Raw genomic sequence first — 18,565 nt, 5'->3', positions numbered from 1 at the left:
ATTTTTCACTAATCTAAATCCCTCAATTGGTTACCCATCACTTGTCCCATTCTTATCTCTGCTATACAAAGCCCACCATCCTAATACCCACTATCATAAATGTCTACCGAAAGCAAATTTCACTGACTATAGGTTCATTCCAACATACATCGCCAATCATTGCAAGCTCCTCTTTCCCTTTTGTGCCAGTTTGGTGATTGTAAATGGAAGTGTTTTATTTTCCTTTCCAATTCTTATGAAGGATGACCCACGAACACAACCTGTAGTTCAGGTCGATGCAGTGAAGGCTTTCAGTCTAGACCTATGCGCCAGCTTAGTTGAGGTAAATGTAACCTATGTGCACCCACCTTGCTTCCATTAAATGCCCTGTGGATATCATTGTAACTTAAAGTCATCGGTTCCATATAAATTCCATTTAACTTTTCTGTAGTGAAGGAACGCACAAATGTGCATGAAAAATGAACAAAACAAACGTGTTGTCGGCTGATTTGAGGATGATGTGTGCTCAGGGTTGAGAGTTTCTGCGATGGTTCTTCATGTGATTAAACATGTTGATTCATAACCAACATATTGGTTGGCACAGAGGGCAGGTCACCCCATGAGCTAGTGGGATCTAGAGTTTAGGATTTCCTTAGCTTTCTTTCCTTCTCAATCTGCCAAACACTTTGCCTTATTGCTTAGCAACTGGACTCACAAAATGACACCAATAGATGCTGTTGTTGCCATTTTGAATGATAGCTAAAACACAGAACAGAATATCAATACTATCACCAGATATAGTCAGGACTACAATTGATTTTTTTTCATTTTGACAAATAATGATCATCTCTCTTTTAATCATTAAATATGACTTATTGTATCCTCAGAATGGTGAAGTGGAGTGTTCCTACAGCCCCTGCCCAGTGCTGGACTGTGTCAGGGAAAATTGGTTTCTGGAGCCTGGCCAATGCTGTTTTACCTGTCGTCAGGATAAAAGCATCAAAGGTGAGGAATATTTCATGCTCCATTTTGGAATAAATGCATCCTGAGCAATCGTACAGATATAACTATGAGGCAAAAGAGGAACTGTTTGTGATACACAGCTTCCTCAAACTTCAGTCTACGCAATGTCCTAGCCACACATGCATTAATCTCCATTGAATACCTTCTCGTCTCCTCACTTAGTTAGTCATTTATGTCACATCAAATAGTTACAAAATGCCATCAATTTCCATGCTGCGATTGGAATGTCAGCTGTTTTTCTTCAACAACTCGCTTTTTATCCAAACAATTTTACAAAAAGGTGGCATACTTCAGATTTGTCAAAGAGGGAATCTACGCTTGCTGTTAACTGATCAATGTCTTTTCAGTATATGTTTTGATTTTCAACATTAATAATACCTTTTTTTATCATTTGAGTGTATGCATAAATTGGTTTCAAGAAGTTTCAGGTTCGAAGCTTGAATTATCCTCCATAATAGTTTGGATGATGAATTTACAACCATGCAGAATTTAACAGGATTTAGCTGATTCTTTGCAACAACTAGTTATTTGTATTCATTTTTAACGGAATTTTGAATTTCTCTGATTCCGTTTTGTACCATTTCTCCCTGACAGGCTGTTTTATAGATGACAATGGCATTGAATTTCCAGTCGGGCAAATATGGTCTCCTGGCGATCCTTGTGAAGTGTGTATGTGTCAGGTGAGTCCAGCCAGGAAAGGGAAACTCAAATTACCAACTAGGGAGGACGTATTTGCATGTCTTGAGAGGATTGTCTCTCGGTTATTTCCTTTTGGATTGTTTACTTGTGCTACTGTTTCTTGCTCTCACTGTCTGTTTCATTTCAGGAAGATGGTTCAATTGTTTGTAAGAGGACAGAGTGCTTGGAGACCTGCGCACACCCTATTTTGGTTCCTGGCCAGTGTTGCCCAGATTGTTCTGCAGGTAGTTTACTAACTTGTTGTGTCAATATGGCAAGCAATCATTGCTGATCGCTAACTTCCCTTGAGAGATTGATGATGAACCATCACCTCGATCTGTTGTCATCCGTGTGCTGTAGGTTCATTTACACAGTTGTCAGATTGGGAACTTCGGAATTTTAAACTAACATGGTGAACAAGTACAATGTATTCCTAAATTATGATGGTGTGTTACTTAGAGGGATCTTGTATATGCTGCAATCCCTATGTAGCTGCTACCTTTAGAGTTTCCAGTCTGAATAATAAATGCTGGTCTTGTCATTGAAGCTTGTTTCTGTGAATGAATCAATTAAACAGAAGTGTAACAAGAAAGCAAGACTCAGTTATGATTTCAGTAATTGTACCCACACCCAATTTGCAGTTTTTGCCCTAATCATAAATAGCTGATATTCTTTTTCAAATGGAAAGGCCAGTCAATACTGGTCTAGCTCTAGTAAAAACTGAAAGAACTGTGGATGCTGTAAATCAGAGACAAAAATAGAAATTGCTGGAAAAGCTCAACAGGTCTGTCAGTCCTGAGGAAGAGTCTCTCCACCCAAGATGTTAACTCTGATTTCTCTCCACAGTTGCTGTCAGACCTGCTGTGCTTTTCCAGCAATTTCTGTTGTTGTCTTTGGTTGATCTCTAATTATCTCAGTCCCTGGCAGAGAACCGCTTAATGCAACTATACATGTCATCAGTGTCATCAGTGAAAGAGTATGAGGAACAAGATGAAGTAAAATTAAAGCAGGAAAGAATAATGTGAACATTTCACCTGTGTAACACAAGAAGAATGTACTGAATAGCCAGGTGCTGTTAAAAGAGTCTTGGCTTGTTGCTGCAGTGCACTTTGTCGATAGTACACACTGCTGCCATTGTGCTTCAGCATTGCAGGTAATAAATGTTTAAGCTGGTGAAAGGGGTGCTAGTCAAGCAGGCTGCTTAGTTCCACTGATGTAGAGCTTTTTGAGCATTGTTGGAATGCCATCAATTCAGCTAAGTGCAAAATACTTCAGCGTACTCCTAAGTTGTGCATTTTGAATAATGAGTGATAATGGGAACTGCAGATGCTGGAGAATCCAAGATAATAAAATGTGAGGCTAGATGAACACAGCAGGCCCAGCAGCATCTCAGGTGAAGGGTCTAGGCCCGAAACGTCAGCTTTTGTGCTCCTGAGATGCTGCTGGGCCTGCTGTGTTCATCCAGCCTCACATTTTAACATTTTGAATAATGAGTTGACTCTGGGGAGTCAGCAGGTGAGTTACTTGGTCTGGACAAGCCAGGCCTTGTATCCTTGATATTTAGGTGGTTGATCCAGTTAAGTTTCTGCTTAGTGGTGAGCTCCAGGATATTGATATTGAGGGATCTGCTGATTATAATGCCATTCAACATCAAGGGAATGGGGTTATAACTCTCCTTTGTTGGAGATGGTCATTGCTAATCACCTGTATGGTTCAAATGTTACTTGGCTCTTGTCAGTTAAAGACTGAATCTTGCCAGTATCTTGCTATACATGGGACAATTGTTTCAATATCTGAGGAACTGAATATGTGAAATCATGGGTGAACACTTCCACTTCAGACCTATTAATGAAAGGAAGGTCATTGGGGAAGCATTTGAATACTGATCAGTTAATGACTATGATCTTGGGAGGGAGAAGTAGTATTTTCCAAATTGACCACTTCTGCTACCTTGTGGTGTTTGCTGTCTCTAGGATATACCACTATGGAATGTCTATAGAATCACTGTCCTGGTTCATGTGGTCATTTATTGTATGACTGCAAAAAGTACAAATCTATTGGATCAGGCATAATTACCAGTTTAGCAATTTTGTACAGATACATCTGCTCTCTCTAAAGGCCGGAGCAGAACTCCTTGTCTCCACCAGTAAACTGTCTGTCATCAGTACAATGGATGGAGGAAGTGTAATATGAACATTAACCCCTTCAGAACGATAACCTTCTGCAACAGGAGTGAGCCAGGCCTTTTTAGACTGAGGTTTGCTCCGAGGTGATACTTTTAAAGGGAAAGTGTTAAAATCCACAAGTGGTGGTGAGGGATTGGGTTGGGTGGAAGATTGGCTCCTGCTTCCCTTGACTCCAGAAACACTGCAAAAACAATCCTGAACAGGTATTTGACCACAGCTAAACAATAAAGATGTTGTGAAACTTGAAAGGGTTCAGAAAAGATTCATAAGGATGGTGGCAGGGTTGGACGGTTTGAGCCATCGGGAGTGGCGAATAGGCTGAGTCTGTTTTCCCTGGAAATTGACCACTTCTGCTACCTCAGAGGTTGAGAGGCATGGATAGGGTGAATAGCCAAGGCCTTTTTCCCAGGGTCAGGGAGTCCAAAACTACAGGGCATAGGTTGAAGGTGAGAGGGGAAAGATTTAAAAAGGACCTTTATTGGCAACTTCTTCATGCAGAGGCTGGTGTGTGTATGGAATGAGCTGTCAGAGGAAGTGGCAAAGGCTGGTACATTGACAACATTTAAAAGGCATCTGGATGGGTACATGAATGGGATGGGTTTGGAGGGATATGGGCCAAATGCTGGCAAAGATTGATTTGTGATATCTGGTCAGCAGGGATGGGTCAGACCGAAGGGTTTGTTTCCATGCTGTACAGCTCTACGAATCAAAAAAGAAGGAACCTTGCCAATGCTCTTTACCAGTGGGTTGAACATTCCAGCTGCTTAAATGCCTGCTCACATTGACTTGTACCAAGGCCTTGCCTTGGTTACGCTAAGCTCTAAACTCTCCAAGCTAGACTGACCGAGTGTGTTCCCACAGGCAGAGGCTAGTCATTCCGTCTCTAAAATTGTGTTGGTGTACATTTCTCAGCACTTTGATTTAGGGAATTTGAACCATGACTGTGAATCTCCCTTAATATTTGGTGTCCAGCTAGTGTAAAGCACAATCACTGAACAAGTAGATGGTGAGACCCTACTCCATTCAGTCCAAATTTAAACACTGTTTGAGGAACTTTTGCTCTTGATTGAATCTTGATTATCCTTGTTCATTTGCATAAAATTGACACCATGATTTTGGCCTGAAAGAAAACCAAATTTTTTATATAACTGTGTAAAAGTCAATCTTCAGGGATTAAAGCCCAAATGTTTATGAACTAAGCAATATTCTTGGAAATGTGAGTGATCTGATTTCAATGTAAACGGATAAGTACCGATGAAAAAAGTGGTAAATAAATAAATGACTGTTGCACAAAAAATATGGAATAGTTGTTTATAGCTTGTAATGTTATAAAATAAATATTAGATAATTGACATAAGTTTTTTTTATTTTATCCAATTACAATGGTCTTTTTTGGATTTCACTTAGGACCAAATCATGCACATATATCAAACCTTCATAACATTATCCATACAAACGTCAACCCCATGAAGTTTAATCTTAAAAAATTGACTTTTTCAACATCATTTACAGTAAAACTGGGCAATTTCATTTTGAGTATATTGAGCCTGTAAGATAGTTTGCTCTTACCCTTTTGAAATGTCATCGCAGTTGTCAATTTTGCTCATTCTGGAGATGATTTTTTTTAAAAATCACAAGTAAATGTCTTCCACATCATGCAAAAGTTACGGCATTGCAAATTCATAAGGGCAGCTGTCTGTTAAATATCAGGTACTTCCAGCTTCAGGGGATTATGGTGGATCTGCTTAATGTCTTCATTTAGCAGTTGGTACCTGAATTAGATCCACCACTAACCTTTTTATTTTCTTTGAAGGTTGTAGCTATGGTGGGGTGACCTATCAGAATAATGAGAGCTTCCCATCAACATCAGATTCTTGCCTCACCTGCATCTGTCTGGTAGGTGTGTATGGGTCTTTAGTATTTCAATCTACAGCTCATTGCTGTTAAGCTGAGCTTAGATATTTAAGGCAAATGCCTGGGATTTTTATTTACAGTACAGTTGGTTATGACTTTTGACCTGAGTCCTCGACTCTTGGATGTAGCAATGAGCTATGACACAAGATAAATTTCCAAGTTCTATTCTTATTTCCAACGAATTCCTTCATTTTGTCACTGATGATATCTGAAAGGACGGTAACACGTTTTAATACTTGGCCATGTCTTTCTGTTCCACAGTCAGGCTCTGCTGCTTGCTCCCCTATGGAGTGCAAAGCTCGTTGCACTTATCCTTTCCATTCTGAGGGTGAGTGCTGCCCCCTCTGCATTGGTGAGTGCATCAATGAAGTGAACAAGCCCTTTCCGAATCAAAGGTTGGATGTGAGCACTGAATTTTTATCCCACTAGCTGTTTACCTTCAATGATTGTCATAATCCTGCCTTGTTCTCCCTTGTCCTGTGTCACTTTAGAACCAGAAAAATTCTGACTTCCTTGGTCATTACTCGCTGTCTGTCTTGCTCACTGCGCTAATAATTATCCCATTGTCTGTCTCCCTTACTGTGTTAATCATTTCCCACTGTCTGTCTACCTCTCTGTGTTAATTATTCTCCCACTGGAGGCAGCAGCAAAACATTTCACCACAAAGATCCAGAGTATGTAGAATTTCCTTTCTCATGTGTGCCTTATCTCAGAAGCTTCACTCTGCTTCTATAAAAGGTGATTGCCAGCTGCATTCTTCCATGTCCTATAGTGTGGGATGCCCCAGTGCAAGTCACCAGTTTGTATTCTCTATCAGAGCTGTATGAGTGCATATCTTTGCTCAGAAAGAACAGACTATCAATGTCAAGAGATAGGTGCTTGTCAGTCCAAAGGGCTATGAAAGCTGACATTAATCAGGGGTGAGCAGTTACTGACAATGAACCATGGTTAGATGTAGGGTACCTCTGCATTGTGGCTACCTTCACATGTTCACATGGTCCTTGTTTTACAGATTGCAACTACGAAGGGAGGAAAGTCACCAATGGCCAGTCATTTCAGCCTGAAAATAGACCCTGCTACCAATGTAAATGCCAAGTAAGTGTTGCTTCATGAGGTGATAATTCCTGATGTTTTGCAAAATGGAAGAAGCAGTAAAATTTAATACAGGAAAATACTCAGACACTACTGGGGGCAACTTCTTCATGCAGAGAGTTTTGCAGGTTTGGAATGAGCTGCCAGAAGAAGTGGTGGGGGCTGGTGCAATTTCCAACATTTAAAAGGCATCTGGATGGCTAATTGAATAGGAAGGGTCTAGAGGAATATGGGCCCAAATGCTGGTAATGGGACTAGATTTATTTTAGAATTGTTGGCATGGATGAGTTGGACCAAAGGGTCTGTTTCCATGCTGTTCAGCTCTTTGACTCTATATTGAATTGGGGGTGGGGATTGACTGAAACACATAGTGAGCAAGAGTGGATTACATATAGAACATAAAACATTACAGCACAGTACAGGTCCTTCGGCCCTCGATGTTTTGCCGACCTGTCATACCGATCTCAAGCCCATCTAACCTACACTATTCCATGTACGTCCATATGCTTATCCAATGATGACTTAAATGTACCTAAAGTTGACGAATCTACTACCATTGCATTACAAGGCAAATAAATTGAGACTCAATCATGAGATAAGAACTGAATGTTGTTTTGAGTGTTTAGTGAGTGTGGTTGGTAGAAAGACAGCTCTGCTCTGCAGATAACCTCTGTTATGGTTAAATGTTTCATGAAACAAATACGCTGTTGTCCCAGACAGAATTGGTTTGCTTAATGTTCATGGTTAAAGTGTGTTGTTGTGAGGTGTGTATGCGTTCTTAAAGTCAGAGTGGATGTCCCCAGTTTAAGTTATTCCAACAGCAAGCTTTCTGTGTAAATACTGAATTAAAGAGGATTATTTATTATTCCACACATGTTTAAAAATGCAACATCTTACTCATACAGCTCACACAAAGATTAGATACACTTGAAAAAAAAGGATACAATTACAACTTGGAATTGTTTCCGTTCTTTTGTAGCAGATCTGTATCGTCTCAGATAAGTTGAAACTTTCATTGCAGTGAAGGACTTGTAGAGCATTTCCAGTAAGTTGACATGTTTATTGTTGTTGGCACCAGGAGGGTGGTTGTCACGTGATCTTCAGGTTGGAGCAGTTTGAAGAGAGCCCTTCTCCCATTTTGAAGATGCTGCTGTTAGCTACCTTGGGCTGCCTACTTGGCTGAACTAGGTTCAATGGGTTTTTTTTTGCTGGTTTATCTCTGCCTGAAGAGTTGCTTTCTGCTTTAAAAAGAGGCGACAAACATGGTGATCTCACCCAAAATACCTTGTTCCAAGTTTAGTGTTCTTTTTTAAATAAGGTTATGTATTAAACTGATAAACAGCCCGTGTTGTGGCTTTTCACAAGTGGTGAGCTTGATACCATCAAAGTTTTTGTGTTTGGATGCAGGGCCGTCATAAGACAATGAAATGCCAATAGAATCTAGTTCAGATTGTTGAACATTCATTGAGTTTCACTATCTCGTTTCTCTGTGTAGAACAGTGCGTGGTTAATCTAGTATGTTACACTTCTTTTGTACAGGATGTGAATTTCACAAGTGGTTGGGAGTTTCCTTCACTCAGCTTCATATTTATTCAGATAATAGTTACACTTTGCTGCCAGCAGTTCCATTGCAAAACTGCAATATGGCACACTGCAACATCTTAACAGCCTTTTGTTTTCACTTTTTAAAACTGAGCTTTTAAATTTGCAATACACTTGTATGTGTATATACACATACATGCATCGATCTGACACTCAAAGGTTGTTTGCAAATGATCATTTTGTCTCTGTTTAACAACTACCAGACTAACATCAAAGGATGCTAGTTTTGTAAGTTTTATTACTGACATCCTTTTGGAATTGAGCTATTTGAATCAGAGGGAGAAAAGAGTTTAAGTTCACATAATGTTTTGTGATATTAATGATTCTGTAACTTTTTTCCTATTTCTGGGAAATGCTGATTTTGTGAGTTTCCATCTTTCCTGTGTCTGTTTCTCTCTCTTCTCACTCTCTCTCTCTCCCCCCACCCCTCTCTCTCTCTCGCTCTCGCTCTCTCTTTCTCTGTTACTCCATCTATATTGGTCCCTCTCTTTGTCTTATTCTGACTTCCCATTTCCATTGCCGTTCTCTGTAACTCAGTTTCTCCATATCATATTCCTCTTACTCTATGGCCATCTCTCTCAAACAGTTTGGAGAAGTAAGCTGTGACATTTTGACATGTGAGCCACCTTCCTGTGAGCGCCCCTATACTGTTCCTGGTGAATGCTGTTCGACTTGCTCAGGTAAGGCCCAACAGTGTTTCGGTTTTCACCGCTGCGTTTTGCTGTGAACTTACTTGTAGACCATGTGTTGGCAGCTAGCTTTCTCAAACGGCCACCATTGACAAAGAGATCTAAAGCTAGGTCAGTTGCCATGGAAACAAGGATCTTCACAAGCCAACAAAAAGTCAAAGTGCACACAGCAGTTGTCATCAGCACACTCCTGTCTATGCTGTGTATCAGTGGCATATGGAGCTAGAGAAATTCCATCAGCAAAGTCTCCACCATATCTTCCAGATCCAATGGGAGGGCCATTGAACAATTACTAGAATTCTTCTGTAGTCAGCTCCATAACATTCCATGTAAAGCTCCTGAAAAACAACTTCAGCGGATGGACACTCTCCAGATGATTGAAAGGCCTTTCCCTACTGGATCTTGTTTTCCCAACTCTCAAGTGGCCAATGTTTCAAGGAAGAGCACAGATCTAACACAGTATTGTTTGAATTAATTTTTCATAAAGCTGATTCTTTGCCACATTTGACATGATTTGTTATGCATCCAATTATCAACTTTGCTGGAGCCTTGGCATAAATATTTCAACCTGATTTTGTGACTGGCTGGTTAATGGAGTGAGTGTTTTGGTTGCCCATCCCTAGTTCCCCTAGAGAAGGTGGTGGTGAGCTGCCTTCTTGAACCACTGCAGTTCACCTGCTGTGAGTTGACCCACAATGCCATTAGGGAGAGAATTCCAGGATTTTGACCAAGCGACAGTGAAGGAACAACAATATATTTCCAAGTCAGGATGGTGAGTGACTTGGAGGGGAACTTGAAGGTGATGGTGTTCCCATGTATCTGCTGCCCTTGTCGTTCTAGATGGAAGTGGCTGTGGGTTTGGAAAGTGCTGTATAAGAATCTTTGGTGAACATCTGTAGTGTATCTTCTACACCACCGCAAGTAAGCATCAGTGGTGGAGGGAGTGGATGCTTGTGGATGTGGTGCCAACCAAGCAGGTTGCTTTGTCCTGGATGGTGTCAAGCTTCTTGAGTGTTGGTGGATCTGCAGCCATTCAGGCAATTGGACAGAGTGTTCCATCACATTCCTGATTGTGCCTTATAGAAGGTGGATCGGCTCTGGGGAGTCGGGGGGTGGGGTGAGGTACTGTATTAGAGTATTCCAATAAACGTAACACACTGTTGGGGATTTTCAAGGTGGCAATTAGTTTCAGTTGGCACCAAACATCGGGTCAAGGATGGATAGTATTGTCCACTGATCTTATTGCATCTGATTCTGCGTGAGCTGTTTCTAAAGTAACAAAGTGGAATCTTAATGATGCAAAGTGGACAGAACTGGAATTAAAATCTGTGCTGTTCATTGGGCATTTTCATGCCATCGAGTTTTGAGAAGATTTGTAGCTCAGATTGAGGTTCTGGATGTGAGTTTGCTCGCTGAGCTGGAAGGTTAGTTTTCAGATGTTTTGTCGCCATTCTAGGTAACATCATCAGTGAGCCTCCGACGACTCGCTGGTGTTATGTCCCGCTTTCTATTTATCTGGTTAGGTTTCCTTGGGTTGGTGATGTCATTTCCGGCGTTGGTGATGTCATTTCCTGTTCTTTTTCTCAGAGGGTGGTAGATTGTCTCCAAATCAATGTGTTTGTTGATGGAGTTCCGGTTGGAATGCCATGCTTCTAGGAATTCTCGTGCGTGTCTCTGTTTGGCTTGTCCTAGGATGGATGTGTTGTCCCAATCAAAGTGGTGTCCTTCCTCATCTGCATGTAAAGATACTAGTGATAGTGGGTCATGTCGTTTTGTGGCTAGTTGATGTTCATGTATCCTGGTGGCTAGCTTTCTGCCTGTTTGTCCAATGTAGTGTTTGTTACAGCTCTTGCAAGGTATTTTGTAAATGACGTTCGTTCTGCTTGTTGTCTGTATAGGGCCTTTTAATCAGGTTCTGAGGACACACACAGAGGCACAAAGCCACTTTAATGATCTGTTAAATGGAGCATTTGTCGCAGGTCCATTGCTCAACAAAATGCGGTGAGCAAAAAAAACAGTTACCTCTACTATTCTTTTATTCCCTCATGGGATATGAGCATCACTATAGTAAGGCCAGCATTTGTTACCCTTTGCAAATTGCTAGGTTATTTCAGAGAGCAGTTAAGAGTTAAGCATATGGCTCTGGACTTACATAGGCGAGACCAAGTTAGGGCAGCAGATTTCCTCCCTCATGATTATCATGAACTCCAAGGATTTTTGCAATAATCAATGATCACTATTCTGAGACTGGATTTGTATTCCAGATTTATTACTTAATTTTAAATGTCACCAGCTGCTGTGGTGAGAATTGAACCCACATTCCCTGAGCATTGGTGTCATTACTGAATTACTTGTTTAACGTCCAGGTATTACCATGATGCCATCATCTCACAGCTTGTGAGACCAGGAGTAACAAAGTGCTCTATGGAGCCTTAGGGAACAGTTAGACCCCTGCTTCCTTGATCCTGCCTCCATTTCTATATTGGAAGATCATTTCACAATTCCTCCAGATAATATAAGGTCTAAGGTGACCTGCAGGTCGCCTGCCTGTAATCTATCAGTTTTAATCCTAATAGCTACCCCTGGTCAATGTTTTCTGGGCAGGCAGCTTGCAGTACCAATACTGATGAGGCTAAGTTGTTAAAATTATGTTCTCACAGTATCTCCCAGATGACCAGGCCATTGTTGCGTCAGCTGAGGAGCAACCAGTGGTTATAATATCATCCACATTGTCCTCCCAATAGAATCATCTAATTGAAACGCACCAATTCTATGTATAAGTCTGGCATGTGACTGGCTGAACTTTTTTTTTAACTTGTGAAATAGTGTGGCTTAATCTGTGTGTAACTTGTTCATTGTGGTTTTGTTTGGTTTGTGGTAAGATACATACCCGACACTCATCCGAGTGAACATGAAAGGGCTTTATAAAACCTAACTGTTTACAAGTCATAGCAACACATGGCACATTGTTGGATCTAACAGACTCAAGAGTCCAATTCCATGTGGTCTGACAACCTATTGCATTGTTCCTTTCTCATGGTCAGTAGCTACTCTTAAAGTAGAGATATCATTGACTATTTACTTCACATCTCTTCCCAAGCTCTTCAAAGGCCCCCCTTTTAACCCACAACAGAAAACTCGCAACACCCAATTCCACCACCCCCACTCCACAACTCTCTCCGTTGAGACATCAATCTTCAATTAGGATTCTGAGCTCTCTTGAAAATTGTATTGGATGCAAGGTCTCTTTTTTCATTGTCGCAGCAACGGATGAGAGCATTCCTGGAACTCCATCAAAAGCTAGAAATGCATTATGGTTGGCAAGGGAATAGACTTCAGAATCAGGAGGTAGGAGGATTTCTTGCATAGCCCTGTGGTCTGCAGTATTGCTAAGATGGTTTCCAAAAGATCATTCCCATTCTGTCGATGATCTTCATCCTTAGCAGGAGCCTGCTTCTCCCTCACTGTCTCCTTCAAACTTCAGGGAGGATTTGTGCTGTCTTGCAAGAGCATCTTTTTTAAACTCAAGACGACCATTCATAAATACAGAGGATTATTTTCCTCAGTTAACAGTTCATAGTGATCTTGGAGCTCTTAACACTTATGTGAAAGTGAAACATTTTTGCCAATCCTTTGTTGTGTTAATTGCTTGAAAATAATGGCTAAATCTGTAAGAATTTGTAGTAAACTTGCCTCTTTCTGCCTTAGTTGAAGCTTATTTTTGTGCTTGACTTTAAGGTCTGTCAAGATATTCTGTGTGTCTCTCAGCTTTTCACCAGTTAATCTCCAATTTGTTGAATGAGGGAAATCTGATACATTTGTAGCCTTATCTGCCTGTATTTGTAGCTTTATACAGTTCATTGATTTCTGAATGTTGACTGTTGACATGATCCAAATTGGACTTAAGCGATTACTTGTCCCTGCTTGGCTTTTTATCAGAAACTCTTTGTTTTTTTTTCTTAATTTTCTGCTGCTGGACTATTTCATAAATTTGATTTCTTTTTCTCAAATGAAGGTGACTTTGTTTTCCAAGCCGTCTTACTTAATCTTCTCTCTGCAGTGTGTCTGTATGATGGCCAGGTTCTGGAAGATGGAGGATATTATATCTCAGCCACTGACCCCTGTGTTGTCTGTCTCTGTATGGTAGGTACTGTCATAGTCAGTAGATGTGATAAGAGCAAACTTTTGTCATTGTGGGTGCAGAATTTGAAAACAAAAGGTTAAGCATTCCAAGCTTTGAGTGATATGAAAATAGGAGGAACTGTACTTCTCGAGGATAATAATCCCACAGAGCAGATTTAACAGAAAACACATTTGCGGCTGAAATATTTAAATCAATGATAAAATATAGCTGGTCAAATGAGATTGGAATTGGCTATTAGCAGAGTAGGTCAAATATTCCAAGTAACTGACATAAAAAAAGAACTACGGATGTTGGAAATTAGAAACAATAAATAGAAATTGTTGGAAAAGTTCAGTGGGTTTAGCAGCATCTGCAGAGAGAAATCAGAGCTAGTGTTTGTCAGAACTCCAAGTAACTAGATTCCTCCTATACTGTTGTCCAAGGCTGAATAGTGGGATTGTGAGGATGTGTGAAGGAATTTTGCCTTTGAGTTTAGTAATAAATGATTATTTGCGCCAAAGTTTGCTCAGGAGATGGGAATGCACTTCACAGTAGGCTACACGCCCCTTGGAGGAACAGGGTGGTTTGGATGAATGGCTGCTCATGTTCTCTCACAAAGTAGACAACACGTGCTGGATCAGAGCTTGGTTTAAGGATTCACAGGATATTGAATAGAGTCCCAATACACGCAAGTCCCTGTTTTGGGGAGCTAGGTGCTACCAAAATGTACCATACAAGTGGTTGTTTCAGACCATGTCACTAAGTCTACTTTGTCCAGTGACATTCAAGCTGCATGAAGCACACTCATCCTAGGTGTCTCACCTGCATGGATTAACTCGAGCATGAAACGTGCGCACGTTGTAAAAGTTCTCAAAAATACAGGTATGAGACAGGAAGGGAGGTAGTCACCAGCAATCAGGAGGGAACTCAAATTTTAGAAGGACTAAAACCATTCTGACCTGGTTCTATTACTGAGTGAAAGATCAATGCAATGTAAACACCCACAAAATTGGAGGCAGAGCATTCATGAAAACATATTATAGGTCACATTTTGCCTTTAGAAAACATCAATATCCTGCTTATAGTGAGAGTGATTGCTATTTCTAAAAATTATTAATAGTAATATTCTAATTTAATGATATCCCTATTAAAAAAGGAGGTCACTACTGGTTATTAAGGTTGAGAGAAGTCAGCTTGCATTATGAGACAAATCTATAAAGATAAAGTTAATATCAAATTGGCTATAGTGCTTAAGGAAATAAGAATAATGTTTCATATAGTTTGTTTTGAGAGGGTGAGAATGAGGATTGTTCAGTCACAACACGTTCCACCAAAGGCTGCATGAAATTGGGTGACTGTTTTAGAAATGTGATGCATCTAGAATGCATCATTTTACTATCTATTGAGTGGAGACTGTCACGATGAGATGTGGTCTCCTCTCAAATTCTAAGCTTAGCAACGATTTGACCATTCCATGCACAGTGTGAGTTTCTGCTCTGAATCCACAAAATCAAACATTCCGTACCCCTCCTCTTTCACACCCACATCACAGCCAGTAATTCACTCATGTAAGTGACCAATTTGCAGCTCGATGTTGAATTTAGGTTTTGTGCCAGTGTTGGTCTGTTTGACAATGAGGTAGCTCTGCAATATCATGATTCTGTGCCTCTGTCACCCCAGGAAGGCAATGTAGAGTGTGACTGGAAGGGAGATAGTTGTACAGAGCTGGAGTGTGAAGAGCCTTTACTTCATATCCCTGGCACCTGCTGTCCCATGTGCCCTGACTGTAAGTACCATATTCAGTGGAGCTGGATGATGACCGGTGATGATCATTAGCTTTGTAACTAACCTCTGGTGACCCAGAAGGACTTAAAATGTCAAGTTACATTTGAATAATGCAATTTAATGCCTTGACTACATTCTAATGGGTAACTGGGTCCTTGATTGTTGGCTGAGATGGAACCAAAGGGGAACATCTGAGGTGTTAAGTGCAGTTTCAAGTGTAAATTCCGAGTCTAATTTCATTGTAAGTCTGAATGGGTCAGTTTAACAGGTTAAAGGGTCGTGAAATGCTTATCTGCTCTAGCTCTGCTCCTTCACTGGGACCACATCTGAAAAATAATTCCTGCATGTAAGTGGAGTTTTCAAGCACTTGTTTGGAATTATTGCTGGTGAAACATGTGCTGGTCTTGGGCAAATTCCAGCCTTGTGATAAAACTGCACCAGGCACTCACTGGGCCACTTTGTGTTAGAGAAATACAGACAAAAACACATTGAATTGTTCTAGAGACAGTTAGACACTGTGATGTGGTGAAATCATATGGGCATGGAAGGATAATCTTAATTAAACTGACCAACTGCCTCATCAATATTATCTTAAGAGTCATCAATAATTTTTGACTTTGGATCCTAGTTCCTGAATTTTCTTTCTTTTCCAGTATCGCCTGAGAGGTCAGTGTTGTACCCTCCTATCAGTGGCAACATGATCCCTGAGAAACCGGCACCAACACAGCTCTCTCGAGGACCTTGGAGAGCAACACTTCGACCTCACCCCTCTGGCTCGGTAGGGAGGTTATTATCTGTTTCTCCTTCAACCAGTCCCACAACCAGGCAGCGCTCCCTGCGTCGCATGTTGCCTTGGAGTGTGAGGAGCAAGTTAGCACAGGGATTCACTGCTTCACCTGAGAGGCGAAGGATTGCAACAACAGAACAACCAAGGGTTGAACATGCCATGAAAATGGACAGGAGCACAAGCAGTACGTCTCAAGGGCACTCTGTGACACAAGCTGAGCTCCCTTCCCCAGCAATAGCTGAAACCATTTCACCAAATGCTGCCGGTTTTCAAAGTGAGATTTTCCAGGAAACCTTAAGTAAGTATATGGGGAGAGGAAGAAAGTAAAATGTCCAAATTTGGTGGTACATGGTTAATGAGGACCTTAGTCAGGTCAGGCCATACATGTAGAAAAAGATTCAGAGATGGAGTGAGGGATTTTAAAAGATTTTTGGGTTACTTTCCTGGAATCAATCAGTTGTGGCTGTATGTGCGCACCAGCCAATAGAAAACTGAAGGATTGATATATATTCCACAATGTTAATTCACTGTTGATGCTAATGTAACTAATGTGTTATCATGAATCAAGTGAGGGAAACACTACTTTTTTTTCTGACTGATACAAATCATGATCCAAAAATACTCACTTCACTTGAACAATTCCTTGGGGTTAGCATGAACACTGTCCATTGCTTTGCCTCCAGCTCCTTCTAGAGAAAGATGTGCTGTTCTTTCAGGAACATTTTCCAAGACTAGTAAATACTTGCAATCTCTTATTTTTCATAGGTTGTTTATTTAATGGCACAAACTACACCGATGGTTCTCAGTTCATTCATCACGACAAGCCCTGCCTTCAATGTCAATGCTCAGTAAGTAAACATTGTGTAACTTATGCCTGATGGGAACTGATTTTGGGAATAATCAATTCAGGAAGTGATAAAACATTAACTTGCAACACCCTCAGTGAAGCAATTCCATGTCTGCATTCCTGGAACAGACCATGTTCAGTCCATTCCATCAAGCAATGGCTCCCACCCCTTCCATGCACGTATAAATGTGGTAGAGTAGCTCCCTGCTTTGCTTCCTAGAGGTTTAATATTAGGACTGTGGGAGATCACATTGCAGATCTGCACAGTGAGTGACTGGAAAGTGGTTTGATCCTTTATGTTGCTGTGAATTGGTTTAGAGTAGACAATTCTCTTCAGTCCAGCAACCAGATCTCATTGCCTCTAATGGTCCACTGTATGCCTGAATATTTTAACAGAGGACCCAGCCCCCAATCAGATCTTTCTGGGGCACCTGTATGAACTGTGAATGCAGATTGAAGAAAGTGATATGAAGAGCAGTACATCACTTATCTTTTCAGTGACGGTCAATCCTACCCTGTGTATTCTATCCGTACAGGAGGGCATTGGGAGATCGATCTGTGCAGTTACTCAGGGTGCTACTGGGTGAACAGCAGTGTTGCCTCTGTGTTTTGTCTGTTATTCAGAGCCTGTTTATTTCAGCACCTGATTCCTTGAAATCACTGCAGTTGCTGTACAAACACAGCACTTTAAAGGGGATAGGTTGTGAACTGTCTTTGAGATATCTTAACTGTTTAAATGGTGCACACCTAGAGGGAACAATGGCAGATAGAAAAGGCTAGCAGTTCACAGAATAAGAAGAAAGGTGAGAAAAATGCTGTATAGACACACAATAAGGCCTCTGAGACTGTCCATTATGAACCCAATACCTTTTAAAATCTCCTTTCCCCAATCTGACTGCTGTATTGGGATCAGGAACAGAGTTGCCAGGTTGTGGTTCTGCCCTGGGGATGTGTGCAGTTTCATTGATAAATTCAACAAGGTGGATAAAACAAGTACTGAGCCATGATCGATGTTGTTTGCGGGTGATGTTGAGTTACTAGCTGAGAATGAAGGACATGAAACAAAAACACATGAAGAAAAGGCTATGAAGATCAGTAGAACAAGTATATGGACTGTGAGCTAGGGAAGAGGATCAGAGTGAACTGTTCTAATGAAAGTTAATCAATCTGAAATAGTAACTTTATTTCTTTCACAGATGCTGCCCAATCTGCTGAGCATTTTCAGCATTTTACAACGTTGTTTTCAAACTCCCAGCATCTGCAGTATTTTGCTTTTCTCACTCGAGCTTCAGATAAACCCAGTCAGGAAATGACCTGGTTGTGAGTGGATGTTTGAAGTGAACATAATAAGAGTCGGCTAAGAATTAGGGACTAGCAAACAGCAAGCAAAGGAAAAGGAGCTGGAAAGCTAAAATCTAAACCCTCTGATGAAGGGTCTAGGCTCGAAACATCAGCTTTTGTGCTCCTGAGATGCTGCTTGGCCTGCTGTGTTCATCCAGCTCCACACTTTGTTATCTTGGAAATCTAAACTCTTTGTTTGTTCAATACACTCAGTATTGGTGGAAGTTATGACTTATTGGATGCCAGTGATTAGAGATACAAGGCTGAATCTTACCTTGTTTGGATAAGTCTGAATACATTGTGATTTTTTTGGAGGAATTGCTACGGCCATGCCTAGTGAGTTTTCTTGCCATATCTTAGCAAACTAGCTACGTACCCTGCCTCGACCGTGTCTCTTATATCCAATTCCAATCCCAGACTTACTGTGTGTCATTCCCGGAACAGCTCACCACTCAGTGGACATCTACCAAAAGGTTGGCACCCCTTGCACTCGCACCCTCTTTGAAAGGCATCAAAATG

The 18,565-nt window shown here is 40.9% G+C and overlaps 1 protein-coding gene across 1 annotated transcript in view; it reads left to right on the top strand.

Moving 5' to 3' along the window:
• LOC125459369 (kielin/chordin-like protein) overlaps positions 1 to 18,565 on the top strand; it is a 320,716-nt gene that overhangs the window by 271,419 nt on the left and 30,732 nt on the right. Inside the window, exons 23-33 of the mRNA XM_059651906.1 lie at positions 867 to 984; positions 1,597 to 1,682; positions 1,829 to 1,925; positions 5,680 to 5,762; positions 6,042 to 6,108; positions 6,793 to 6,875; positions 9,061 to 9,154; positions 13,224 to 13,306; positions 14,967 to 15,072; positions 15,725 to 16,156; positions 16,624 to 16,706. Of these exons, the coding sequence (XP_059507889.1) occupies positions 867 to 984; positions 1,597 to 1,682; positions 1,829 to 1,925; positions 5,680 to 5,762; positions 6,042 to 6,108; positions 6,793 to 6,875; positions 9,061 to 9,154; positions 13,224 to 13,306; positions 14,967 to 15,072; positions 15,725 to 16,156; positions 16,624 to 16,706 (1,332 nt within the window). The remainder of the gene's footprint in view (positions 1 to 866; positions 985 to 1,596; positions 1,683 to 1,828; positions 1,926 to 5,679; positions 5,763 to 6,041; positions 6,109 to 6,792; positions 6,876 to 9,060; positions 9,155 to 13,223; positions 13,307 to 14,966; positions 15,073 to 15,724; positions 16,157 to 16,623; positions 16,707 to 18,565) is intronic.

The sequence above is a fragment of the Stegostoma tigrinum genome, chromosome 17 (assembly GCF_030684315.1).
Source record: "Stegostoma tigrinum isolate sSteTig4 chromosome 17, sSteTig4.hap1, whole genome shotgun sequence".
NCBI classification, from domain to species: domain Eukaryota; kingdom Metazoa; phylum Chordata; class Chondrichthyes; order Orectolobiformes; family Stegostomatidae; genus Stegostoma; species Stegostoma tigrinum.
The sequence above is the reverse complement of the archived record's forward strand: the minus strand, read 5'-3'. Positions and strand labels throughout refer to the sequence as shown.